This window comes from Hemicordylus capensis, chromosome 5 (assembly GCF_027244095.1).
Source record: "Hemicordylus capensis ecotype Gifberg chromosome 5, rHemCap1.1.pri, whole genome shotgun sequence".
Classification (NCBI taxonomy): Eukaryota; Metazoa; Chordata; class Lepidosauria; order Squamata; family Cordylidae; genus Hemicordylus; species Hemicordylus capensis.
The window spans coordinates 96,654,292-96,672,372 of NC_069661.1; the positions used below are offsets into that span (position 1 = coordinate 96,654,292).

General features: G+C 39.3%; 1 protein-coding gene across 1 annotated transcript in view; it reads left to right on the forward strand.

Annotated features, from left to right (window-relative positions):
* CHIC2 (cysteine rich hydrophobic domain 2) overlaps nt 1–13,628 on the forward strand; it is a 28,910-nt gene extending 15,282 nt beyond the window's left edge. Inside the window, exons 2-6 of the mRNA XM_053258337.1 lie at nt 4,703–4,757; nt 4,905–5,060; nt 9,742–9,798; nt 9,968–10,027; nt 13,396–13,628. Coding sequence (XP_053114312.1) covers nt 4,703–4,757; nt 4,905–5,060; nt 9,742–9,798; nt 9,968–10,027; nt 13,396–13,446 — 379 coding nt within the window. The 3' untranslated portion in view covers nt 13,447–13,628. The remainder of the gene's footprint in view (nt 1–4,702; nt 4,758–4,904; nt 5,061–9,741; nt 9,799–9,967; nt 10,028–13,395) is intronic.
* The last annotated feature ends 4,453 nt before the right edge of the window (nt 13,629–18,081 follow it).

An 18,081-nucleotide genomic window follows, 5' to 3' on the forward strand; every position in this document is an offset into this window, starting at 1 on the left:
CTTCTGGACATATTGGAAACATCATGGGAATGAGAGGGAAGGGTACTTGCATGTTTACAAATTAGCAAAGGAGGTTCCTTTTAATGTCTGTTTGTCATGGTTGAAGCAACTGTTCCTGTTTGTTCAGCATAGTGTCCCTCTCAGTGGCTTGTTGCTAAGGGTGTACATGAACCGAGGTTTGAGCACAGGTTCGGAGCCGTGGGGAGCAGGAGCTTTAAGGAAGAGGAGAGTAGGTCCTTACCTGCTTGCTGCTGCCCCATGCAGCTTCCTGTGTGGCACCAGCACTGCGAATGCCATTTTCATGGTCAGCAACACCATGCTGACCATGCAAATGCTGCATGTACAGACTCCATGTGCATGCCAGCTCCGTGTGCGGCTACTTGGGACAAGCCCCGCCCCAGCAGGAAGCTGCTAGGGCAGTGGAGAGCAGTTAACCTGTTCTCCTTGTTCTTAGGTCTCCCACTTCCTATGGCTTCAAATCAGTTCGGATCTTGTTGCTAAACCATTGCTTGAACTTCAGTTCTTGCACACCCTTAGCTGTTGCTAGTGTTTTCCTTATTTTTCCATTTAGACTGAGAGTCTGTTTGGACATGGAACCTTTTTTTTTTTTTGCTATGTAAACCACTTTGCATTTTATTTCCTTCCACAATTTGAAGATTGTTAGTGTGAAAATGGGGGATTTACTTCCTATCTGTTTCTTGACTTGCTCTGTACGGGAATGCTAGCCACCAGGGTGGATTGATTTACAAGTAAATCTCCTATTTAAATAATTGGTTTTAATCAGACCTCCTCTTTTGTAAATCATGCATTTTGAACAAGAGTGTATAATAATGGTTGCTATAACAATTTACATCTATTGGTTTGCAGCTAAATAAAGCATTTCTGCTCCTTAAGAGTATAATCCAGAGCCTCTGATATTCAACCCATATATATGACATAAGCCATAATTGTTAAATTAATGGGTTTCTGTTTTGCTTTTTGTACCAACACAAGGACAGGGAGTGTGATCTTACTTTTGAAGATACAGGCCATAATCAAGTACAGAGTTGGGTATGCTGGATTGTGTACTCAGTACCCAGGACTTTCTAGAAGCTGGACAAAAGTGTGCTTCATACCTCACTGAAAAAAACATATTTTTCATGCTATCTATCATTGATAACTATCAATATTCGGAATTGTAACACATATTTACAACACTTGAGTTTATAAGTCGGCTGTCTTTCCACATGGTTTTTGTCATTTTGTTTATTAAAAAATGAAAGATTTTAATTCTGTGTTTGATAGAGGTTTATAACCTCAGTTTAAAGAGGATTTTGGATTTTAATTTTTTTTTAAATTTCAGCTATATTAAATGTTGCTTTAAAATAATCTGCATTAAATTTGGAAGTTTGTAATACAAGCATATCACTTTAAAGTGTTAATTTAATTTTAAAAATATTTTAAATCAATGCTTAATATAACTGATTTTTTAAAAAAATATTAAGAAAACTTTAATTCAGCCTACTAGCTTTTAGTAAACAGATTGTCTTGAGTTTCAAGTGAAAGAAATAAGGCATCCCATATTTAAGGTTTTGTAGTGATCCAAAAGCGTCAAACGTCCGGTTTTGTGTGCTGGAGAAATATCTTAATTTTGACACCCCTGCCAATGAGAGGGTTAGGCCCAAGCATTTTTATAGATAACTATGCAATTTTGCATATTTTATCATTCATCTTTCAGTCTAATACATTTATAGTTACTTTTAGTGGGGCCTGGGCTAGGTTTGGTAGGACAACTCAATAGAAACAGCATCAGTTTCTGAAGTTTTACACACATGTTAACGCCTTCTAAGGCGCTCATTCTAGTTCCTATGTGCTTATTCTCTGCATGGGAGTTATTAGTGGCTAATTATCAGGCCATCATGGTTCATTATGATTCTTTTTTAATGGTGTAATCTCTTCTCCACAGTTAATTGTGTTCTTGGGAGCAAAAGGTCAGACTTTTTTTTTTTTTACTACTAGAAAGAGGGAGGTCAAGATGAGAGAAGAACACATGCCCTAAGAGCTTAAGATATTTTGAACGCAGCCGCTTGACCTTGCAAAGTCACTTATGGTTAAGGATGACATGATTGCTTCCAGGGCTTCTGCTGAAGTTTCTTGGCTTACTCTAGATGTTCTGTTCCTAAGTCTGCTTAACAACTTAGGTGAGATTGAAGAGTGTGCAAATGGATGAAAAGTGGGGGCGACACAAATTGCTACAAATAAATACAGTAGCCAGCTCTTAATCTCATATTGATATGTTCATTCTATGGGGTCATTCTATTTTTTAGCAGGGTCTAAATGCTTGTGGTGTTTTACTTAATCTCTAAGCTTTTTGGCAACAAGTTGAGGGTCCTTTAGTACAGGGTTTCTCGATGTTGGGTCCCCAGATGTTATTGGACTTCAACTCCCATAATCCCCAACCAAAGGCCACTGGGGCTGGGGATTATGGGAGCTGAAGTCCAGTAACATCTGGGGACCCAATGTTGAGAATTCCTGCTTTAGTATATGCTTGCCGAGCAGTGTTCTGGCCTCTTAATTTTTTTCATTTTTGCACAGAATAAGTTTTGTTCTGGGTAGCAGTATCATGGCAGTGTTCGGGGCATTCCTGATTCAATCTGAGCGGGATCTAAAATTAACTGAGTGGATATCAAAAAACTTGTCTGTACATGCACATGTTCATGCCTCAGAGGGAATACTGATGCTGAGCTATGAGTATTGCCAATGACAAATTTGTACTGGCATACCTCTCTGGAGTCCGGGAAGTGATTGCAAGACTCCTTATAGTGTATGCACAATTAGTGGTCCCAGCTGTTTGTCCCTCCTTGGGTTGAGGATCTGGCTGCGGGTCACATTGTGCTTTACATAGCAGACATATTTTCAGTGTTCTTGCAACACTAATACCATAATGTTTATTTTTATAAACATTTACACTTATAAAAACGGCTTATAAACCATAGCATTTATTTTGCTTGCCTATACATTTTTCTCAGGGCACTTACCGAACCCCCCCCCCAACAACTAAACACAGCCATTAAGTTGACAGAAGTCAGTAGAAAAGTGGTTTAGTTGCTTAAGCAGGGTCATAAGCAAGGCATAATAAAAATGCTATAACTTGGCATAATAAATCATGCTAGGCATAATAAAAATGCTATAATAAAAATGCTAAACTAAATATGAGATGAACATAAGTAGAGTTCCTTGGAACAAGACTTGGTACCCCAATGGAAAAGTCCTGATATGGTTAGCTACTGGATATACTTCCGAGCTAGGTAGAACATGCAGTAAGGGCTTCTCCAGATTATGTCAGTGAGCATGGAAAGTCATGTAGGCAGAGGTCATTGGCAGGTACAGTGGCTTCTGATTTTTCAGGGCTTTAAAGGTGATATTAAGCACTTCTAAGAGGACTGAAAGCCACCTGGCAGCTAGTGCAACTGGAAATGCCTCTGGTGCCTCCCTGTTTGAAGGAAGAGGCCTAAAGAGAAACAGATTAGTGGTAGGCACATGCTGGAGAACTGCAGTTGGCTGGAGCTCCCTGGCACTTGTTGACTGCATGCTTGTCAAAGCAAGTTTTTCCTTCCCTCCATCTTTTGAGTGAAGATGGTGCAGGCAAACCCAACATGAAAAAGGTGGGATCACAAGCTTCCCTCATTTCCCTCAGACTTTGGTTTGAGGCGGTATAAAAAGCCAATCAGTCAGTCAATAAATTTGTACTGGACTCAGGAATGCACTCTTTCTGGCTTATGGAATGCATGGGGACAGCTCAGCAATTATGATTGCTTTTTATAGGCACAGTGTTGTGAAAATTTGGGAGGAGGGGCAGGTGGAGCCTGGAATCCAATATATAAAACTGAGATGAGAGGAGAGTGTATTCAGGTTAAAAGATCATTAAAGCACTAATGTCTGACTTGCGTGGTACCATAGCAATTTTGTAATGCAAACAAAAAACAAACCCCCAACCAAAAACACTCTCCAACCATGCTGATGATCCTTAAGTTTTTGTCCTTCCTTCTGGAATTGTTGGGTGCTCAGGGAAGGACTTTTGTGTTTGTGGTTCTCCACAAAATTGCAGAAAGTTGCTGGCAAAATAGGAACCACCTGAATACACGTTATTCACGGAGTTCTCCATTTGCACATATATAGGCTTGTGTAATAGATTTGCAAGAGGTTGTGCAAAGAGTTCTCCATTTGTGTATACATGGGCTTGTGCAAGCACAAGAACTAGTCTGAAACAGAAGTGAATTTATTTGCTCAATAACCATGTGCTACAGCCTCACTAGTGTAAAATTAGTTAGGATTCTACCCGTTGCTTCCATTCTCTTGAGTTTGAAATTGAAAAGTTAGCTTTATTTAAGCCATGCAAATGTAGAAAAGATAAGCTCCTTTTCTAATTTGGTAGTGCACTTTTCAAACAGATGTTTGATGATTCATTAGAGCTTATGCATCAGTTGTGTTTGCCATGACCGTAAATTGCATTTGCTGCAGTAAACATATACAGTGTGAAAGGGAAAGAAACCTCACCTCCCAATTCCCGCAGACTCAAGCTTGTGCAGTGCAGTTCCTTGGCATGTGTCCATTTCACACTTGATATGTTTACCAGAGCAAAATAAGATTGCTGCATAAAGTGTAAAATGTCCCTTTATTGGATCACGTGAATGGAAAGAATGTGTTCATCTTACATTTGCAGGTTTGGGCTGAGCAACAAATTTGAAGCAGAATTTCCTTCATCATTAACAGGAAAAGTAAGTATCCATGGAAGAAAATTCATTAGAAGAACTGACCAAGTTTTTACTCTAGTCAGCTTCATGTCACTTGCGGGTGGGAACTGTTAATACAAGACAAGTATTGGAAGAATGCTTATCACGGTATTTCATGGTTATTTCTTGCAGGTTGCACCAGAGGAGTTTAAAGCTAGCATTAGCAGAGTGAACAGCTGTCTTAAGAAGAACCTTCCAGTTAATGTCCGATGGTTACTCTGTGGATGCCTTTGCTGCTGCTGTACTTTAGGTTGTAGTATGTGGCCAGTGATTTGCCTCAGTAAAAGAGTAAGTTAAACTGCATGTATTGTCACATGTCTGTTACCTAATAGTCATTTCATGTTCACTACTGTATATCTTGTTGTGTTTTACAAAGCCGTTTTCTGAAAAATCACTAATTTTAGGATGTCAAGTCAGGCTTGATTAATATGGTACTGGTGCACTATAGTTACTGCTTCTCTGTGGCAGGAGTTCATGCTGCAACAAAATTTGAAGCAGCACGTGCACAATTGGAGGCATTTTATGCACATCCAGGGTGGCAGCAAGCGGTGCTTAAAATGGAAGGAGGCAGGTCAGTGTTGCTGAGCACTCAAGATGGCATCCACACACATGCAGACGCCATTTACATGATGACAATCCCCGTGAGATCCTGAGAACAGGGAACTTACTGGTCCCAATCAGGAAGCCTCCATACCTCACTTGTAAGAATGGGCAGTGGGGCTATTTGTTATGGACAGCGCTGCACTGGTGGAGGAGTGGCGGAGGAGCAGGTAATACCTGCTTCCCTCCATTTAAAGCGCCCACTTTCCCGGAAATGTTTCAGCTGGGGGGGGGGGATTTGAATTAGAGACACTGAAACACTTTGTGCACATCCCTAAAAAGGGCTATAATTTCCTATCCCACTCCCCCACCCCCAAAAGAGGAGCATTCCAATGGCTCTTGAAAATAATTTTGAATGCAAAGTATGTGATAAGTTGTGACCGTCACCTGTTTTTGAACTGTATTTTCCCATTTCCCAAGACCATTTCCCCAATGATGTAAAATCCAATCACTGATATTATTCATTACTGAAAAAATACTTCACATGTGCAGAAGTATATGAATGTAAGATAAAGGTAAAGTGTGCCATCAAGTCTATTTCAACTCCTGGCGCCCACAGAGCCCTGTGGTTGTCTTTGGTAGAATACAGGAGGGGTTTACCATTACCTCCTCCTGCACAGTATGAGATGATGCCTTCCTGCATCTTCCTATATCACTGGTGCCCGATATAGTAGCAGTATGGATTCGAGTCAGCAACCTTCTGCTTGTTAGTCAAGCATTTCCCCACTGCGCCACTTAAGGTGGTATATAAATGTACTTGTATATAAAACTCCAAATATTAATGTCATGTTTAGAAATACTACAATGATTTCTCAAATCACATACTTTAATATGACTGTTCCCCTGGTGAGCTCCACTGTCCGCCAGTATCTCAGCATTCTATTAAAATTATATTTTAGTACTGTAGTTTTAGTGTTGATGACAAGACCATTGTGAGGAACAGATTGGCATGTGTATTGAAGTGAGCAGGAAAAACTAGTGTGAGGTGCTATGGAAAATGCAGCTGTTAAAAAAATGGCATAAAGACTTTATAAATTCTGTGTTAGTGTCTCTTCATATGTCAGTATTAATGAGACCCTCCTGTAACTTGCACCACAGTTTGCTAATAATTAAAGATGCTTAGGCACACATCTCATGAGCTTTCTGTCTGAGATATATATATCTGCTATTTAAACAACAAAATATAAATAACTAGGAGAAAGTGACAGTCCTGTGCAAACATACTTTGAATTAAATCCTATTGAACTTGGTGAGATTTACTTTCCAGTAAACATGCAGAGGAAAAGGCTGCATATGTGCCACCTCTCTGCACTTTATTTACTTATCCTGACTCTCAATTTGTTTGAGATGATTATGATTAAACATAATCATAATGTTTCACTCTCTAATAGGTTTTTTCTAACATTGCTATTTCTTTTGGTCCAATACTGGTTTGAAAGAAGAAATAACCATTATAGTCAGTTTTAAATCTTCCTAATAAGTTCTCTTCCACTTAACTTGTGCTTTGTTCTTCTTAACAAATAACATGCTCCTTAGGCTTTCTGTATGACAGTACTAGAAGCTACAGGGTTGTCATCCATTCCAGTGTACTGGAAACGTTACACTCAAATCAAGAGTCCTTCTGGGTTTTGAATGTCCTCACCTGCTCCTCACTGTAAATCACTGAGATGTCAAGTGCAGTGATTAATTAAGCTGCACGTGCAAGCCTTTTATTTTTTCACCTGTCAAGTGGGGCAAAGGGAACTTGGTGTAAAGAACTCTGAGATGCTCTAATTCACTCCCCCCTCCCCAGACTGAGAAGTACTTGTTAATGTGTTCTATTTAAACTTGCATTCACATTTTGTATAACTAATGTTGACTATTACTCGTGCAGTTTTAAATGTTGCAACCCATGTGTACAAGTCACAACTTAGATGTTCATAGGAAAACTTTCTTATGGATGAGGTGTATATCAGTGTTATCGGCTCTGAATGTTTGGAGAGAATGGATTACAATGGAATTAAAAAGTAAAGACATTGTTTGTCTTCTACCCATGTATTTCCTATTTAATTCTAATCACTAAATCAAAGCTGGCTCTTATGTTTTCTTAAAAATCAAGCGTCTCTCCAAATTTAGACTTAAGACAATCATTGTTACTCATAACGATGTTAAATATATTTCAGTGAAATGTATAGAAGGCCCCTTTGGAATGTTGTATTAAGTTTTTTCTATCTGGAGTAAAAAATGTATTAATTGTACTAGTATTTGGGAAGCCAGTTTCTTTTCCGTCTTTTCTTTTTTCCCTTCCCCTCCATGCAAGCAATGAAATTTAAATTGTACATCAGTCTTAATCTATTATTTAAAAGGTTCTGGCAAGGAAGATTACAAGGTAGCTTCACGTATTTGAATCGGTTTTGCCATTGGTTTAGCAGCGGGTGGGCAGGCAGATGCCTGCTTGGAGTAGAACCTATTGCCATTTTTCACCATTGATAGAGTAGCCTTTCAGAGTCAATGAGCTCTGTCAATGTGAGCTTGTCAAGGCTACAACTTCATAGACCTGAGAGGCGGTTTGAGAGGTCAGCCCTTTTCAGGTTTGCTGTGATGCAAATGAGTTTTAATGCTTAAACAACTATTGGAATTTTTATGTCTGCTCCTTGTTCTTTTTTCTTCACAAAGTCATTGACGAGACATTCAGTGCTTTTTAAATTGGAAGTTGCATTGTGCTAAAGACCTAGTACAGATTTACGGAGGGCTGAAAGCAGTTAGATCATGTTCTTTTCATGGTGCGATTAGAATCAAATCGATTTCCCTACAGCCTTCAGCATTCAGATGGCAATTTTAACAAAGCTCAGGGGGCTAGACAAGGGACAAGACGACTGAACTGAATGTTAATTACACTCTGCAGCCTTATTTTCTTTTGATTTGGAGCTGACTGGCAACTAAATTAACAAAAGTGTGACCATAACTGCTGCCCTATTTTCATTTAAAAGGAGAGCAGACTCTAAAAGGCTATCTTTACAAAGAAACAAGTGAGGTCTGCCGATCATTGTTAGAGGGCAGGCACTGTCTTTAACAACAACAAAAAAGTATTAGCCAAAATGAGCAGAACTTTTAGAATTACAATATGATAACTTAGTTGCTGTTATTAATAGCTGCCTAAAAGATCTTGGTTATCCTGTTTTAGAAGTATAGTAAAAAGGCAAAAAACCCAGTTCTTATTCACGCATGTTGATTCTTTCGAGTAGCCATGACTCAGATTTTAAGATCTCATAACTGCTATAAATGAAAAGAACCACAATCTAGATGGATACATATTTTTGTTACATATTTTGCCTTTTGAACCAATTCAGTAGGTTTGGTGAATAATTTTTCAAATCATGCTTACTTGCTACAGAAATTTGGAGTCTGAGTGTTTGTAGTCCTCCTTTAGCAATAGCTGGAGTACAAGATGCTTCCAACACCCCTTCTCCTCCCCCCTCCCGCCCAACTTCACTTTGCCTTCTAAGGAAGCTGCAGCTGTACAAAGTTAAATTTGCCAGAGGGCTCAGTGATCCATGCCTTTGCACCTGCAACTCTGGTCTCATCTCAACACCTGGTGTCGTGATTTATCCTCTCTTATTCATAAGGACTAGTAAATCCCATTATACTGCTGATATGGCAGTAAAGTGACCATAAATAGCAGGACCTATTTCTAGCATGTTAATATAACTAAATCTGTATACCACCTATGTCTTTAGAGAGCAGTTTTAGTGCAAGAGGACTGAAATAATTTTATTATGACTGGAGCAGTTAGATTAAGGAGGCTGATTGACATACACATTAAAAAATCTTCCAGAGCTTATCTACAAAGAAATTTCAGAAAGAAACCATAGATTAAAGCCTTGGAGCTTAAATTTATCCAGTAAATTACACTACCTCTTGTGTGATTACAGCTGTAACACCTCCATGCTGTTGTCTGTGGACACTCTGCTATGTTTGATCTGCAACCCATTCATTACGAGCTGCTTGGATGTGAGTTGGCTTAGTCCCATTAGCTTGAATAGGTATAAATCAGCCCATTTGATGTCAGTTTTAACAGATAAAAAACTAAAAGTTTGAAAACCTGTATTAGTATATTAGTAATAGGCACATATATTAATTTGCCAGCCATTTAAGTATTACTTAATGTTGCTTTGAATAAGTAACATGCTCTGTTTAACAAATAAATAACTCTTTTCATCTTGATTACAATTAATACCAGAAAGAAACCTCATAGTACAGCAGACCACCCTGTACTTAGTCACTGTCCTTTACCTCATCTCCCCCCACCTTTTCCACACAAAAGCAGCTGCAAAACAAAATTTTTTCTAAAACTACTCAAGAGTAAAATTCTTTCTCATTTGTCTTTCAGACACGAAGATCGATTGAGAAGTTATTAGAATGGGAAAACAATAGGTTATACCACAAGGTGAGTGCCGCAGGGAGCAACTTCGGACTGCTGGGGTCTGAATTGCACAGTATGGAAACAGATGCTTTTGTTGAACGCGAAATATGAAAGGTGGACAAATGGGCTAGTCTCTGTGCTGGCAATAAAATACAGCTCATTTTTCTTTCCCCTTTTTCTCCCTGTTGTCTAGCTGTGCTTGCATTGGAGGCTAAGCAAAAGGAAATGTGAATCGAATAACATGATGGAATATGTAAGTTAAAGGGCTGTTTTGTGCGGTTCTCTATTAAATGATCATTTATTTTGCTTCTGATCTTATTCTTTCCATGATTATTAATCAGCAAAGGTGTCAGGAGCTTAATCGCCTGAGTGGCAAGAATTTTCTACGGTTCTCAGATGTATGGTTTCATGTGCAGCGCTGATTTATAAAGTTATGAATGACTTGAAAACAAGGCTTCAGTGTGTCCTTGAAAAAAATAATAAATTAATTGCCAAGATAAAATAGATTGAACGTGTGTTGATGGAGTGTGAAATTTTCAGATGCTGTATAAAAAGAATAACTGCAACTTTGGTTACGCAGCGAGTTAGATGTGGGCTGTTTTATATCATGCTAATCGAGTCTCGGCATATGGAAAGAGACCTTTCAACTAAACTGCTGGAGCTTAGGAAACCTTTATACTTTGTAGATTTTAACTGCCCCATACCTCAGCAGTCTTGAAAGCAGGTTGAGCTTTACTAGCTTCATTCCAGTATTTTAAAAGTCCGCTTTAATAATAGAGAGGGAGGGAGTCTTCCAACATTGGCTGTTATTTCCTAAAAGTTCTAGAGTTTGTACAGAATATCAAGTTTGCAGATTTGAAGAGATTTGCCATGAGTGCATCCATTTCTTCCCTGACTCACCTTGGCAATCAGCCCTTGTATCTTAGTTCATTTTACTTCACTATTTCCAGTAAAATGTTGAGAGGTGACTGGATGTCTTATCTACAGAGACTGTGATAAGATATTATCTCCTTTAAAACAAATAAGCCTGTATTCAAATATATTTATATATACTTGTTAAATTTTTATGTGTGTGGTGTGTATATGTATGTGTGTGTGTGTATACACACACACACCAATATACATATTCACTCACTCACTCAATAAATCAAGGGTTAACAATTAAGACTAATCCTCTAGAAGCATCTAGCTATTTCTATGCTTTTTAATTGTATATCTTGTCTATTCTTTAACACAATGCATGTATTATAGACCGTATGTTAAAAGATTGATTTAAAACTGTTTAAATAGTTAGAAATTATCTTAAAATCATCTTTTCTGTTAGCACTGTGAAGAAAGGGGAAAATGCTAAGGCCTATTTCTAGCCTAAAACATAAAAGACTTCCTAAAATGCCCCCCCCCCTCTTTTGCAGAGTAGCTCTATTCAACAAACTGTTTCTTTTTAACATCTATTATACTGATCATGTTAATTTATGATCATCCTATTATAGTGAACATGTTAATTTATGATCAGAGTCACATGATAACTTGGCAATAATTGGAGGCAAGAAAGGAAATCTGATGCAGGTTTCTGAGCCTGGCCTATGCAAAGACTCCAGTTCTGTATTTTAATTAATGAATGTTCTAACATTTTAAAAACACTATACTGAAAGTCACAGTCTTAGACACTCATATCCATCTTATTTATTTATTTATTTATTTATTTATTATTTCTCTATGTAAACGGCTTTGGAAATTTTTGTTCAAAAGCGGTATATAAATATTTGTTGTTGTTGTTTGTTCATATGGAGGTAAGATCTACTTAAAACTAGCATTTTCCAGTTGTTTAGGTGATTTTGAAAATTAATCACCAAGTCCTGTTGAAATTTAATGGGACAGAAGCTAGTCAAAGATAACTTATCTCGTTGATTTCAGTGGTGCTTAGTCATGATTAACTAATCTGGCTGCTGCCCAGTATTGTAATCGCCATATCTACTATAGTGGTGTAGTTTTCAAAAATTCTGTTTTGAATTCCATGTTCACTTTAGAAAGGGGTTTCCAATTTTGCACAAGTAGTGAGGATGTGATTAGATCATTGGATTGGCTCTTAACATTGATGTGTCTACCTTTTTTGTAAGTAAGGCCTTGGAGAAAGGTAAGCTGCAATGGGGCTTACCTTGGAGAAAGCCCCATTGTTTTCAGTGGAACTTGCTTCTGAGTAAGCATGCACTGGATTGGACTATAATTCTCCTTTTGATCCAATACATATTTGAACACTACTTCCATATTACCCTAGGAGAACTATTGTTTTGAGTCATTTTTCCATTTTATATGTTGAACGCTCTTGTGATTCTCAAATACAACATTTTTATAATTGGGTTATGCAAAGGTTAACAGATGTACCATCAGAACTAATAATGTATTTATCTCTCACGATACTCCAAAGAGTGTTTCCTGGTTTCCACATGACTCTAGGAAATATGCATTCTCAATTTTGTCTGTGTTAGTCCTGTTTCTTTATAGTATCTCTGAGTTTAGTTTTAGTTGCTAAGGCAACAATCTTAACATCCTAGTATATAAATGAACTTGATAGATGCTTCAAAACTCCTAACCCCCTCCCTCTACAATATAAATACACAAAACAATCATGGTATTCTTGATTAAACTTGGAACAAGTTTTTTAATATAAAAAATGTATTGCTGTGAAGATAGAAAGCTTTGAATATTGAATAGAGTTTCCAAAGCAATTTCTCACATGCCTTAGAGTAGGGATGTGCCCGAAGCACCATTAAGGCAATTAGAGAGGGAACTAAGAAAAAGAACAGGTTCTTACCCACTCTCTGCTGCCCCTTCCAGGTTCCTGCTGGAGTGGCGTATGTCCCCAAAAGCCCCATGCACTGTCAGCACACACATGCTTCCCACACATGTTATCTATCCTGCTCTGGAAGGTCCCTCAGTCCTCAGCAGATTTTGGGGGGATGCAGAAGGCTGAAGAGGAATCATCAAAATCCCTTCCTTGTTCAAATAGAAATGCCAAGGTGTTTAAGAGAACACCTTCTTCTTCATGAGCTCCGCCTCCTGTTAAGGTCATCAGGAGAGGTCTGCTTGCAGTTGCCACCAGCTCAGTTGGTGACAACTCAAAACAAACTTTTCCAGGGTTGCCCCAGGACTTTGGAACACGTTCCCTAACATAATTAGAGCCTCCCCTTCTTGGAATGCTTTAAAGAAAAATCTGAAAAGATACCTGTTTAATCAGGCTTTTAATTTATAGTTTAAAAGTTTTAATTTTTAGAGGTTTTATCTACAGTATATTTTAAATAATTCTAATTGTGTTAATGTTTTGATTGATGTGTTTTTTAGATTGTAAATCTTCCAGAGATTTGTTTGAGGCAGAATAGAAATGTGCCAGATAAAATAAAATTTAAAATTAATAGATTTGAGGAGCAAGTTAAGATACAACCCCAAAATCTCACTTACATGTAAGCTATTGGACATGCCTAAAGTAGCATATCTTGGCCACAGTTGTTTCTTCATCACACCAGAAACTCTGAGACTTTGATTTTCATAAAACCAAAAATTGTTAAGCTGTTTAAAAATTAACAAAACTGTCAATATATTAATTTTCTTTTCTCTTTTGCACAGGTCATTCTTATAGAATTTTTACCAAAGACACCAATTTTCCGACCAGATTAACATTTGCTTTACTTAGAGACTTACCCAAGTATGTTGTCTTTCCAATGGTGCCTTGCTTGGTGCTCTCCTGGTGGTCATATAGAATTGGTTCTACAGAATCTTGTGGTGTTCTTCCTTCTTTTGTTTTTTTTTATAACAGCATGTTCAAAGTGCATGTTGTCAAATTTTGCAGATGTCATTTCATGCAAATGTCAATGCGATTAAGTTATTACCTGTCTCTTTTTTGTCAATGTATCCTGATTTTTCAGTCTTTATATATCCATATATGTGCGTGTACATGTGCACACACACATATGTACATATAGCTATAAAATATACAACCAAAATAGCTATAAGTGAGAAGGTATTTTTAACCCCAAGATATGCATCTGTAACTTGTGAAAATTGGCAATTACTTTAACCTATGCCCTTGCATCTTCTCTGAATCTCTGCATATTTTGCCAGTGGCTCATTGTATATATCAGGTTTTTTCTTCTCCCTTCTGGGACATAAATCAGCCACCTGTGAGGTGAGAAGAAGCTTTGCTTGATTCCCTCCTTGAAATCCAAGCATCAGTTCACCATTACACATTTCTCTATTCCATGAAGAAATACCGTCTGCTCTGAAGATATTCCTCCCCAAGAAACTTGAAATTGGATTGCTACTATTCCACTAGAACAATAGGTGGTAGATATGCATGTGTCCAATGGTTAATACTGCTCAGGATCATAACAATCACTAGTATTTCATAGAGGGCTGAAACAGAAGTAATATTGGTTGACTTGTCTGCAGTGAAGAAAGATTGGGGATGGCAGAATTGTGTGCATGATTCCATGGCTCACTCCCAATCTCTTAACCATGGTTAAAGACCAATGTTATGTTTGTGCCAGCTGAGTATGGAGCTGGAAAGAGAGTGAGTTTGTTTGTATTGCGTGTATTGTGGTCAATGCCATCTAACAGCTTTACTGTTTTTATTGTTTACCAGATCTATTAGTACACAAGGATGCATATATTTGTTAAATTAATACTACGCTAGTTTTGTGTGTTTAAATGTTATGGTATTTAGTCCAAATTCAGTTCGTTGCTCTTAAATCCCATTAAACCCTATAGGTTAGGTTAGTTGTGGCTAACAAAGGCTGTTAATATCAGTGGAATTTGAGTGCAACAAACTTCCTTTCTAACTTTATTTTTAAACTTTCCCCTGGGTGGTGCCTTCATATGTAAATCATTTGACAGCATTGTACCGGAAGCTATGGATGTGGTGTAGATGTGTTGATTTTACACCTGTTGTATCAGATCTGTAAATTTAAAAAATGGTTATTTGACTTAATAGAGAGCAAACAGAATATACTGGGTAAATACTTATTGCGTCCTGGCTTCTGTCATTTTTTAAGTTTACAAGGTTAGCTTTTTGTCTACTGGTTTTATTGTTTTCACAAGAAAGCATTTTTAAAATATAGATATGTGATAGTATGCTTCAGTCAGGCCAGTTTTTAGTTTGTCATCTTTCTTGGCTGTGCATATCTTCATGTATTATGTTTAATGCATACTTAATGAAGTTATTTCTGAAAACTTGTTCTCTTATTTTAATGTACATGAACTATAATGTATGTTAAGGGCCTGTTCATCATGTAGCAGAGCAATAATGTGAATAGCCAACAAATGCATCATGCTTAATATTTGTATTAATGAAAAGTTTACCCCACTACAAGAATACCATTTTTCTTCATTTAAATACAAGTTTCACTTTACTGTCATTATACAGACATGTTTATTGTGTATTTCTTCAGTGTCAGATGTCCATAGATTATCTTCACTAGTCACATATCCTTTGAAAAGGAAATAATTTCCTCAATGTATTCAAATCACTACTTTAATCTAGGCTGTCTGCATATCACATCATACTTCCAGTACTTTGATCTGTTGATATGCTGGGCACAATCCAGTCTGAGCGAAGTACTTCTTAAATACCTTTGAGTCAGTGGGAGCACTAGCTTAACTCTTTCACAGCGAAAATGGTGCAGTTTGCTTTGGCTGGGTTGTGTGTATCATTCTTTGTTGAAAAGATCTGTCTGGATTATTTTTAAGATAATATGAATCTTGCACTGAATCAGATCTTTGCTTGGTCTAGCTAAGTGTTGTCTACTCCAGTTAGCAGCGGCTGTCCAGTTCCTGGACAAAGATCTCTCCTATCTCCAGCTCCTGATCTCTCTTTTTTTTAAAAGCAGAATATGCTGGTGATGGAACCTTGAACCTTCTCCATGTGAACATGTGCTCTGCCACTGAGCTATGGGCCCTCCTCCAGAGGGCTTGAAAATTTATTTGCTAAAGGTTCATTTGAAGACATTCTTGTTGCATGAAATACACAAGAATAATATCAACAAATAATGAGTTAGAACATGAGAAAAATGTAGATCACAAGCAGTTTCGACATAATTTCCTACCCATACCTGCTTGGGGCAGGGAGATGCTTTATAAGGTGGTTGGTTTTTGTTTTGTTTTTTAACATCTGGGAGTATTCATCAGCATTGCTGAACTAACAGAACCCCAATAGACAATTGTTCTTAACCAGAATGGTGGGTCTTCAGGCTTCTCCATTAATTTCCATAAATGTAGGAATTCTTTAGTTGCCACATCTGTTGAAGTAAATGCAGAATCTTTTACATGTGCAAGAGCTCTTTCTGCATGTTGGGGACGTAGATCTCTCTTTGCCCCACACTGTGGCATCCACCCCAATTGGGGCCTGATAGGATGTTAGAAGCCCTGCAGAGAGGGAGAGTCCATCCACTTCCCACTCAGTGCTGCCTGCAGTGAGAGACCAGGTGGTTGCTGAGGTTACTTCTGCTGTTGGCTTTCTGCTTCCCCTGTGGGGCTGCAGCCTCAGGGTAACATCTGTGGGAAGTGTGAGCAGGATTGGGACCAGTCCCTGAGTGACTCAGATGTTCCTCGGGTCACCTGCACAGTTTTGGGCTTTATAGGAAGGCTCCTTGTGACTTCAGGGTGTTAGAAGCCCAGCAGAGAGAAAGAGAGAGAGTCCATCCACTTCCCATCCGGTGCTGCCTGCAGTGAGAGACCACGTGGTTGCTGGGGCTCCTTCTGCTGGTGCCTGCCTGCTTCTGCTTCCCCTGTGGGGCTGCAGCCTCAGGGTACCATCTGTGGGAAGTGTGGGCAGGATTGGGACCAGCCACTGAGTGACTCAGCTGTTCCTCAGGTCACCTGCTCAGTTTGGGCCCGCCACTGAAGGGGTGACACCAAAGGGAGTTGCCCCTTTGGGGGAGAACGAGGGCTAGAGGGCTTCTGTTTAATCAGTTTTAAGCTGTTTTGGACTTGGGTTGAAGTTGTTGTAATGTATTTGGGTTCATCTGGATTTGGGGGGACAGGGGGTGCCTTAGTTGACTATGGGGCAGCTATCCTGGTGGTGGTGGGGAATAGAAGTAGTAACGTAAGCAGTTCAGCAGGCTGTAACAGGGGAAGGGTCATCAGAAATTTAATAGCTGTCTCCCTTTCCAGCTGTCCTGCCAGCTCTTTGACCCCGGGGAGCACTGCCAACAACCCAAATAGGCTTACCCTGCTCCTCTGTAATGCCGTTCGGTCCATAATAACCTGAACTCATCCATGATTTGATCATGGATGTAGGGGCCGACCTGGTATGTATAACCGAGACTTGGTTGGGGGAGGCTAGTGGTTCAGTCTGGTCCCAGCTTCTCCCTCCAGGATATTTTGTAGAGGAGCAGGTGAGGGGACATGGGCGGGGAGGTGGAGTGTCTGTGGTCTGTAAGGATAACATCTCCCTTTCCAGGGTCCCTGTTAGGGTATCAGACCATATTGAATGTTTGTACTTGAGGTTGGGGACCAGGGATAGATTTGGACTTCTGTTGGTGTACCAATCGCCCTTGGTCGCGGAACTCGCATTAGAGTCTCCCAGTCTCTTGCTGCTGGGAGACTTCAGTGTTCACTTCGGGACCAATCTGTCCGGGGTAGCTCAGGAGTTCATAGCAGCCATGACAACTATGGGCCTATCCCAAGTGGTCTCTGGACTGACGCATATTGCAGGTCACACGCTTGATTCGGTCTTTTACTCTGATCAGGGTGACGTTCGTGGGTGGGGACTCCTGTGATTTCTTCATTGTCATGGACAGACCACCATCTGGTTGGACTTACAACCACTTCCCACCTCCGCAGGGGTGAGGGGCCTATTAGAATGGTCTGCCCAAAGAGGTTATTGGATCCAGTAAGATTCCAAGAAGCCTTGGAGGGATTCAATGTTAACTTTGCCAGTGATCCTATTGATGCCCTGGTTGAGAATTGGAACAACTTGCTCACCAGGGCAGTAGACACGATTGCTCCTAAGTGTCCCCTCTGACCCGCTTCAAAATTGGCCCCTTGGTATACGGAAGATCTATGGGGGCTGAAGCAGCAAGGTGGGCGACTGGAGCACAAGTGGAGAAAGACTCAACTCGACTCGAATCTGACAGATAGTGACATAGAACACATCTAAAGATCTATGCTCAGGCAATACGTGCGGCAAAGAGGCGGTTCTTTTCTGCCTGTATTGCCTCTGCGAGTTCACATCCAGTGGAGTTGTTCAAGGTTGTGAGGGAACTAGTATCTGCTCCCTCCCTTGAACCAGAATTTGGAGTCATCAGTTACCCACTG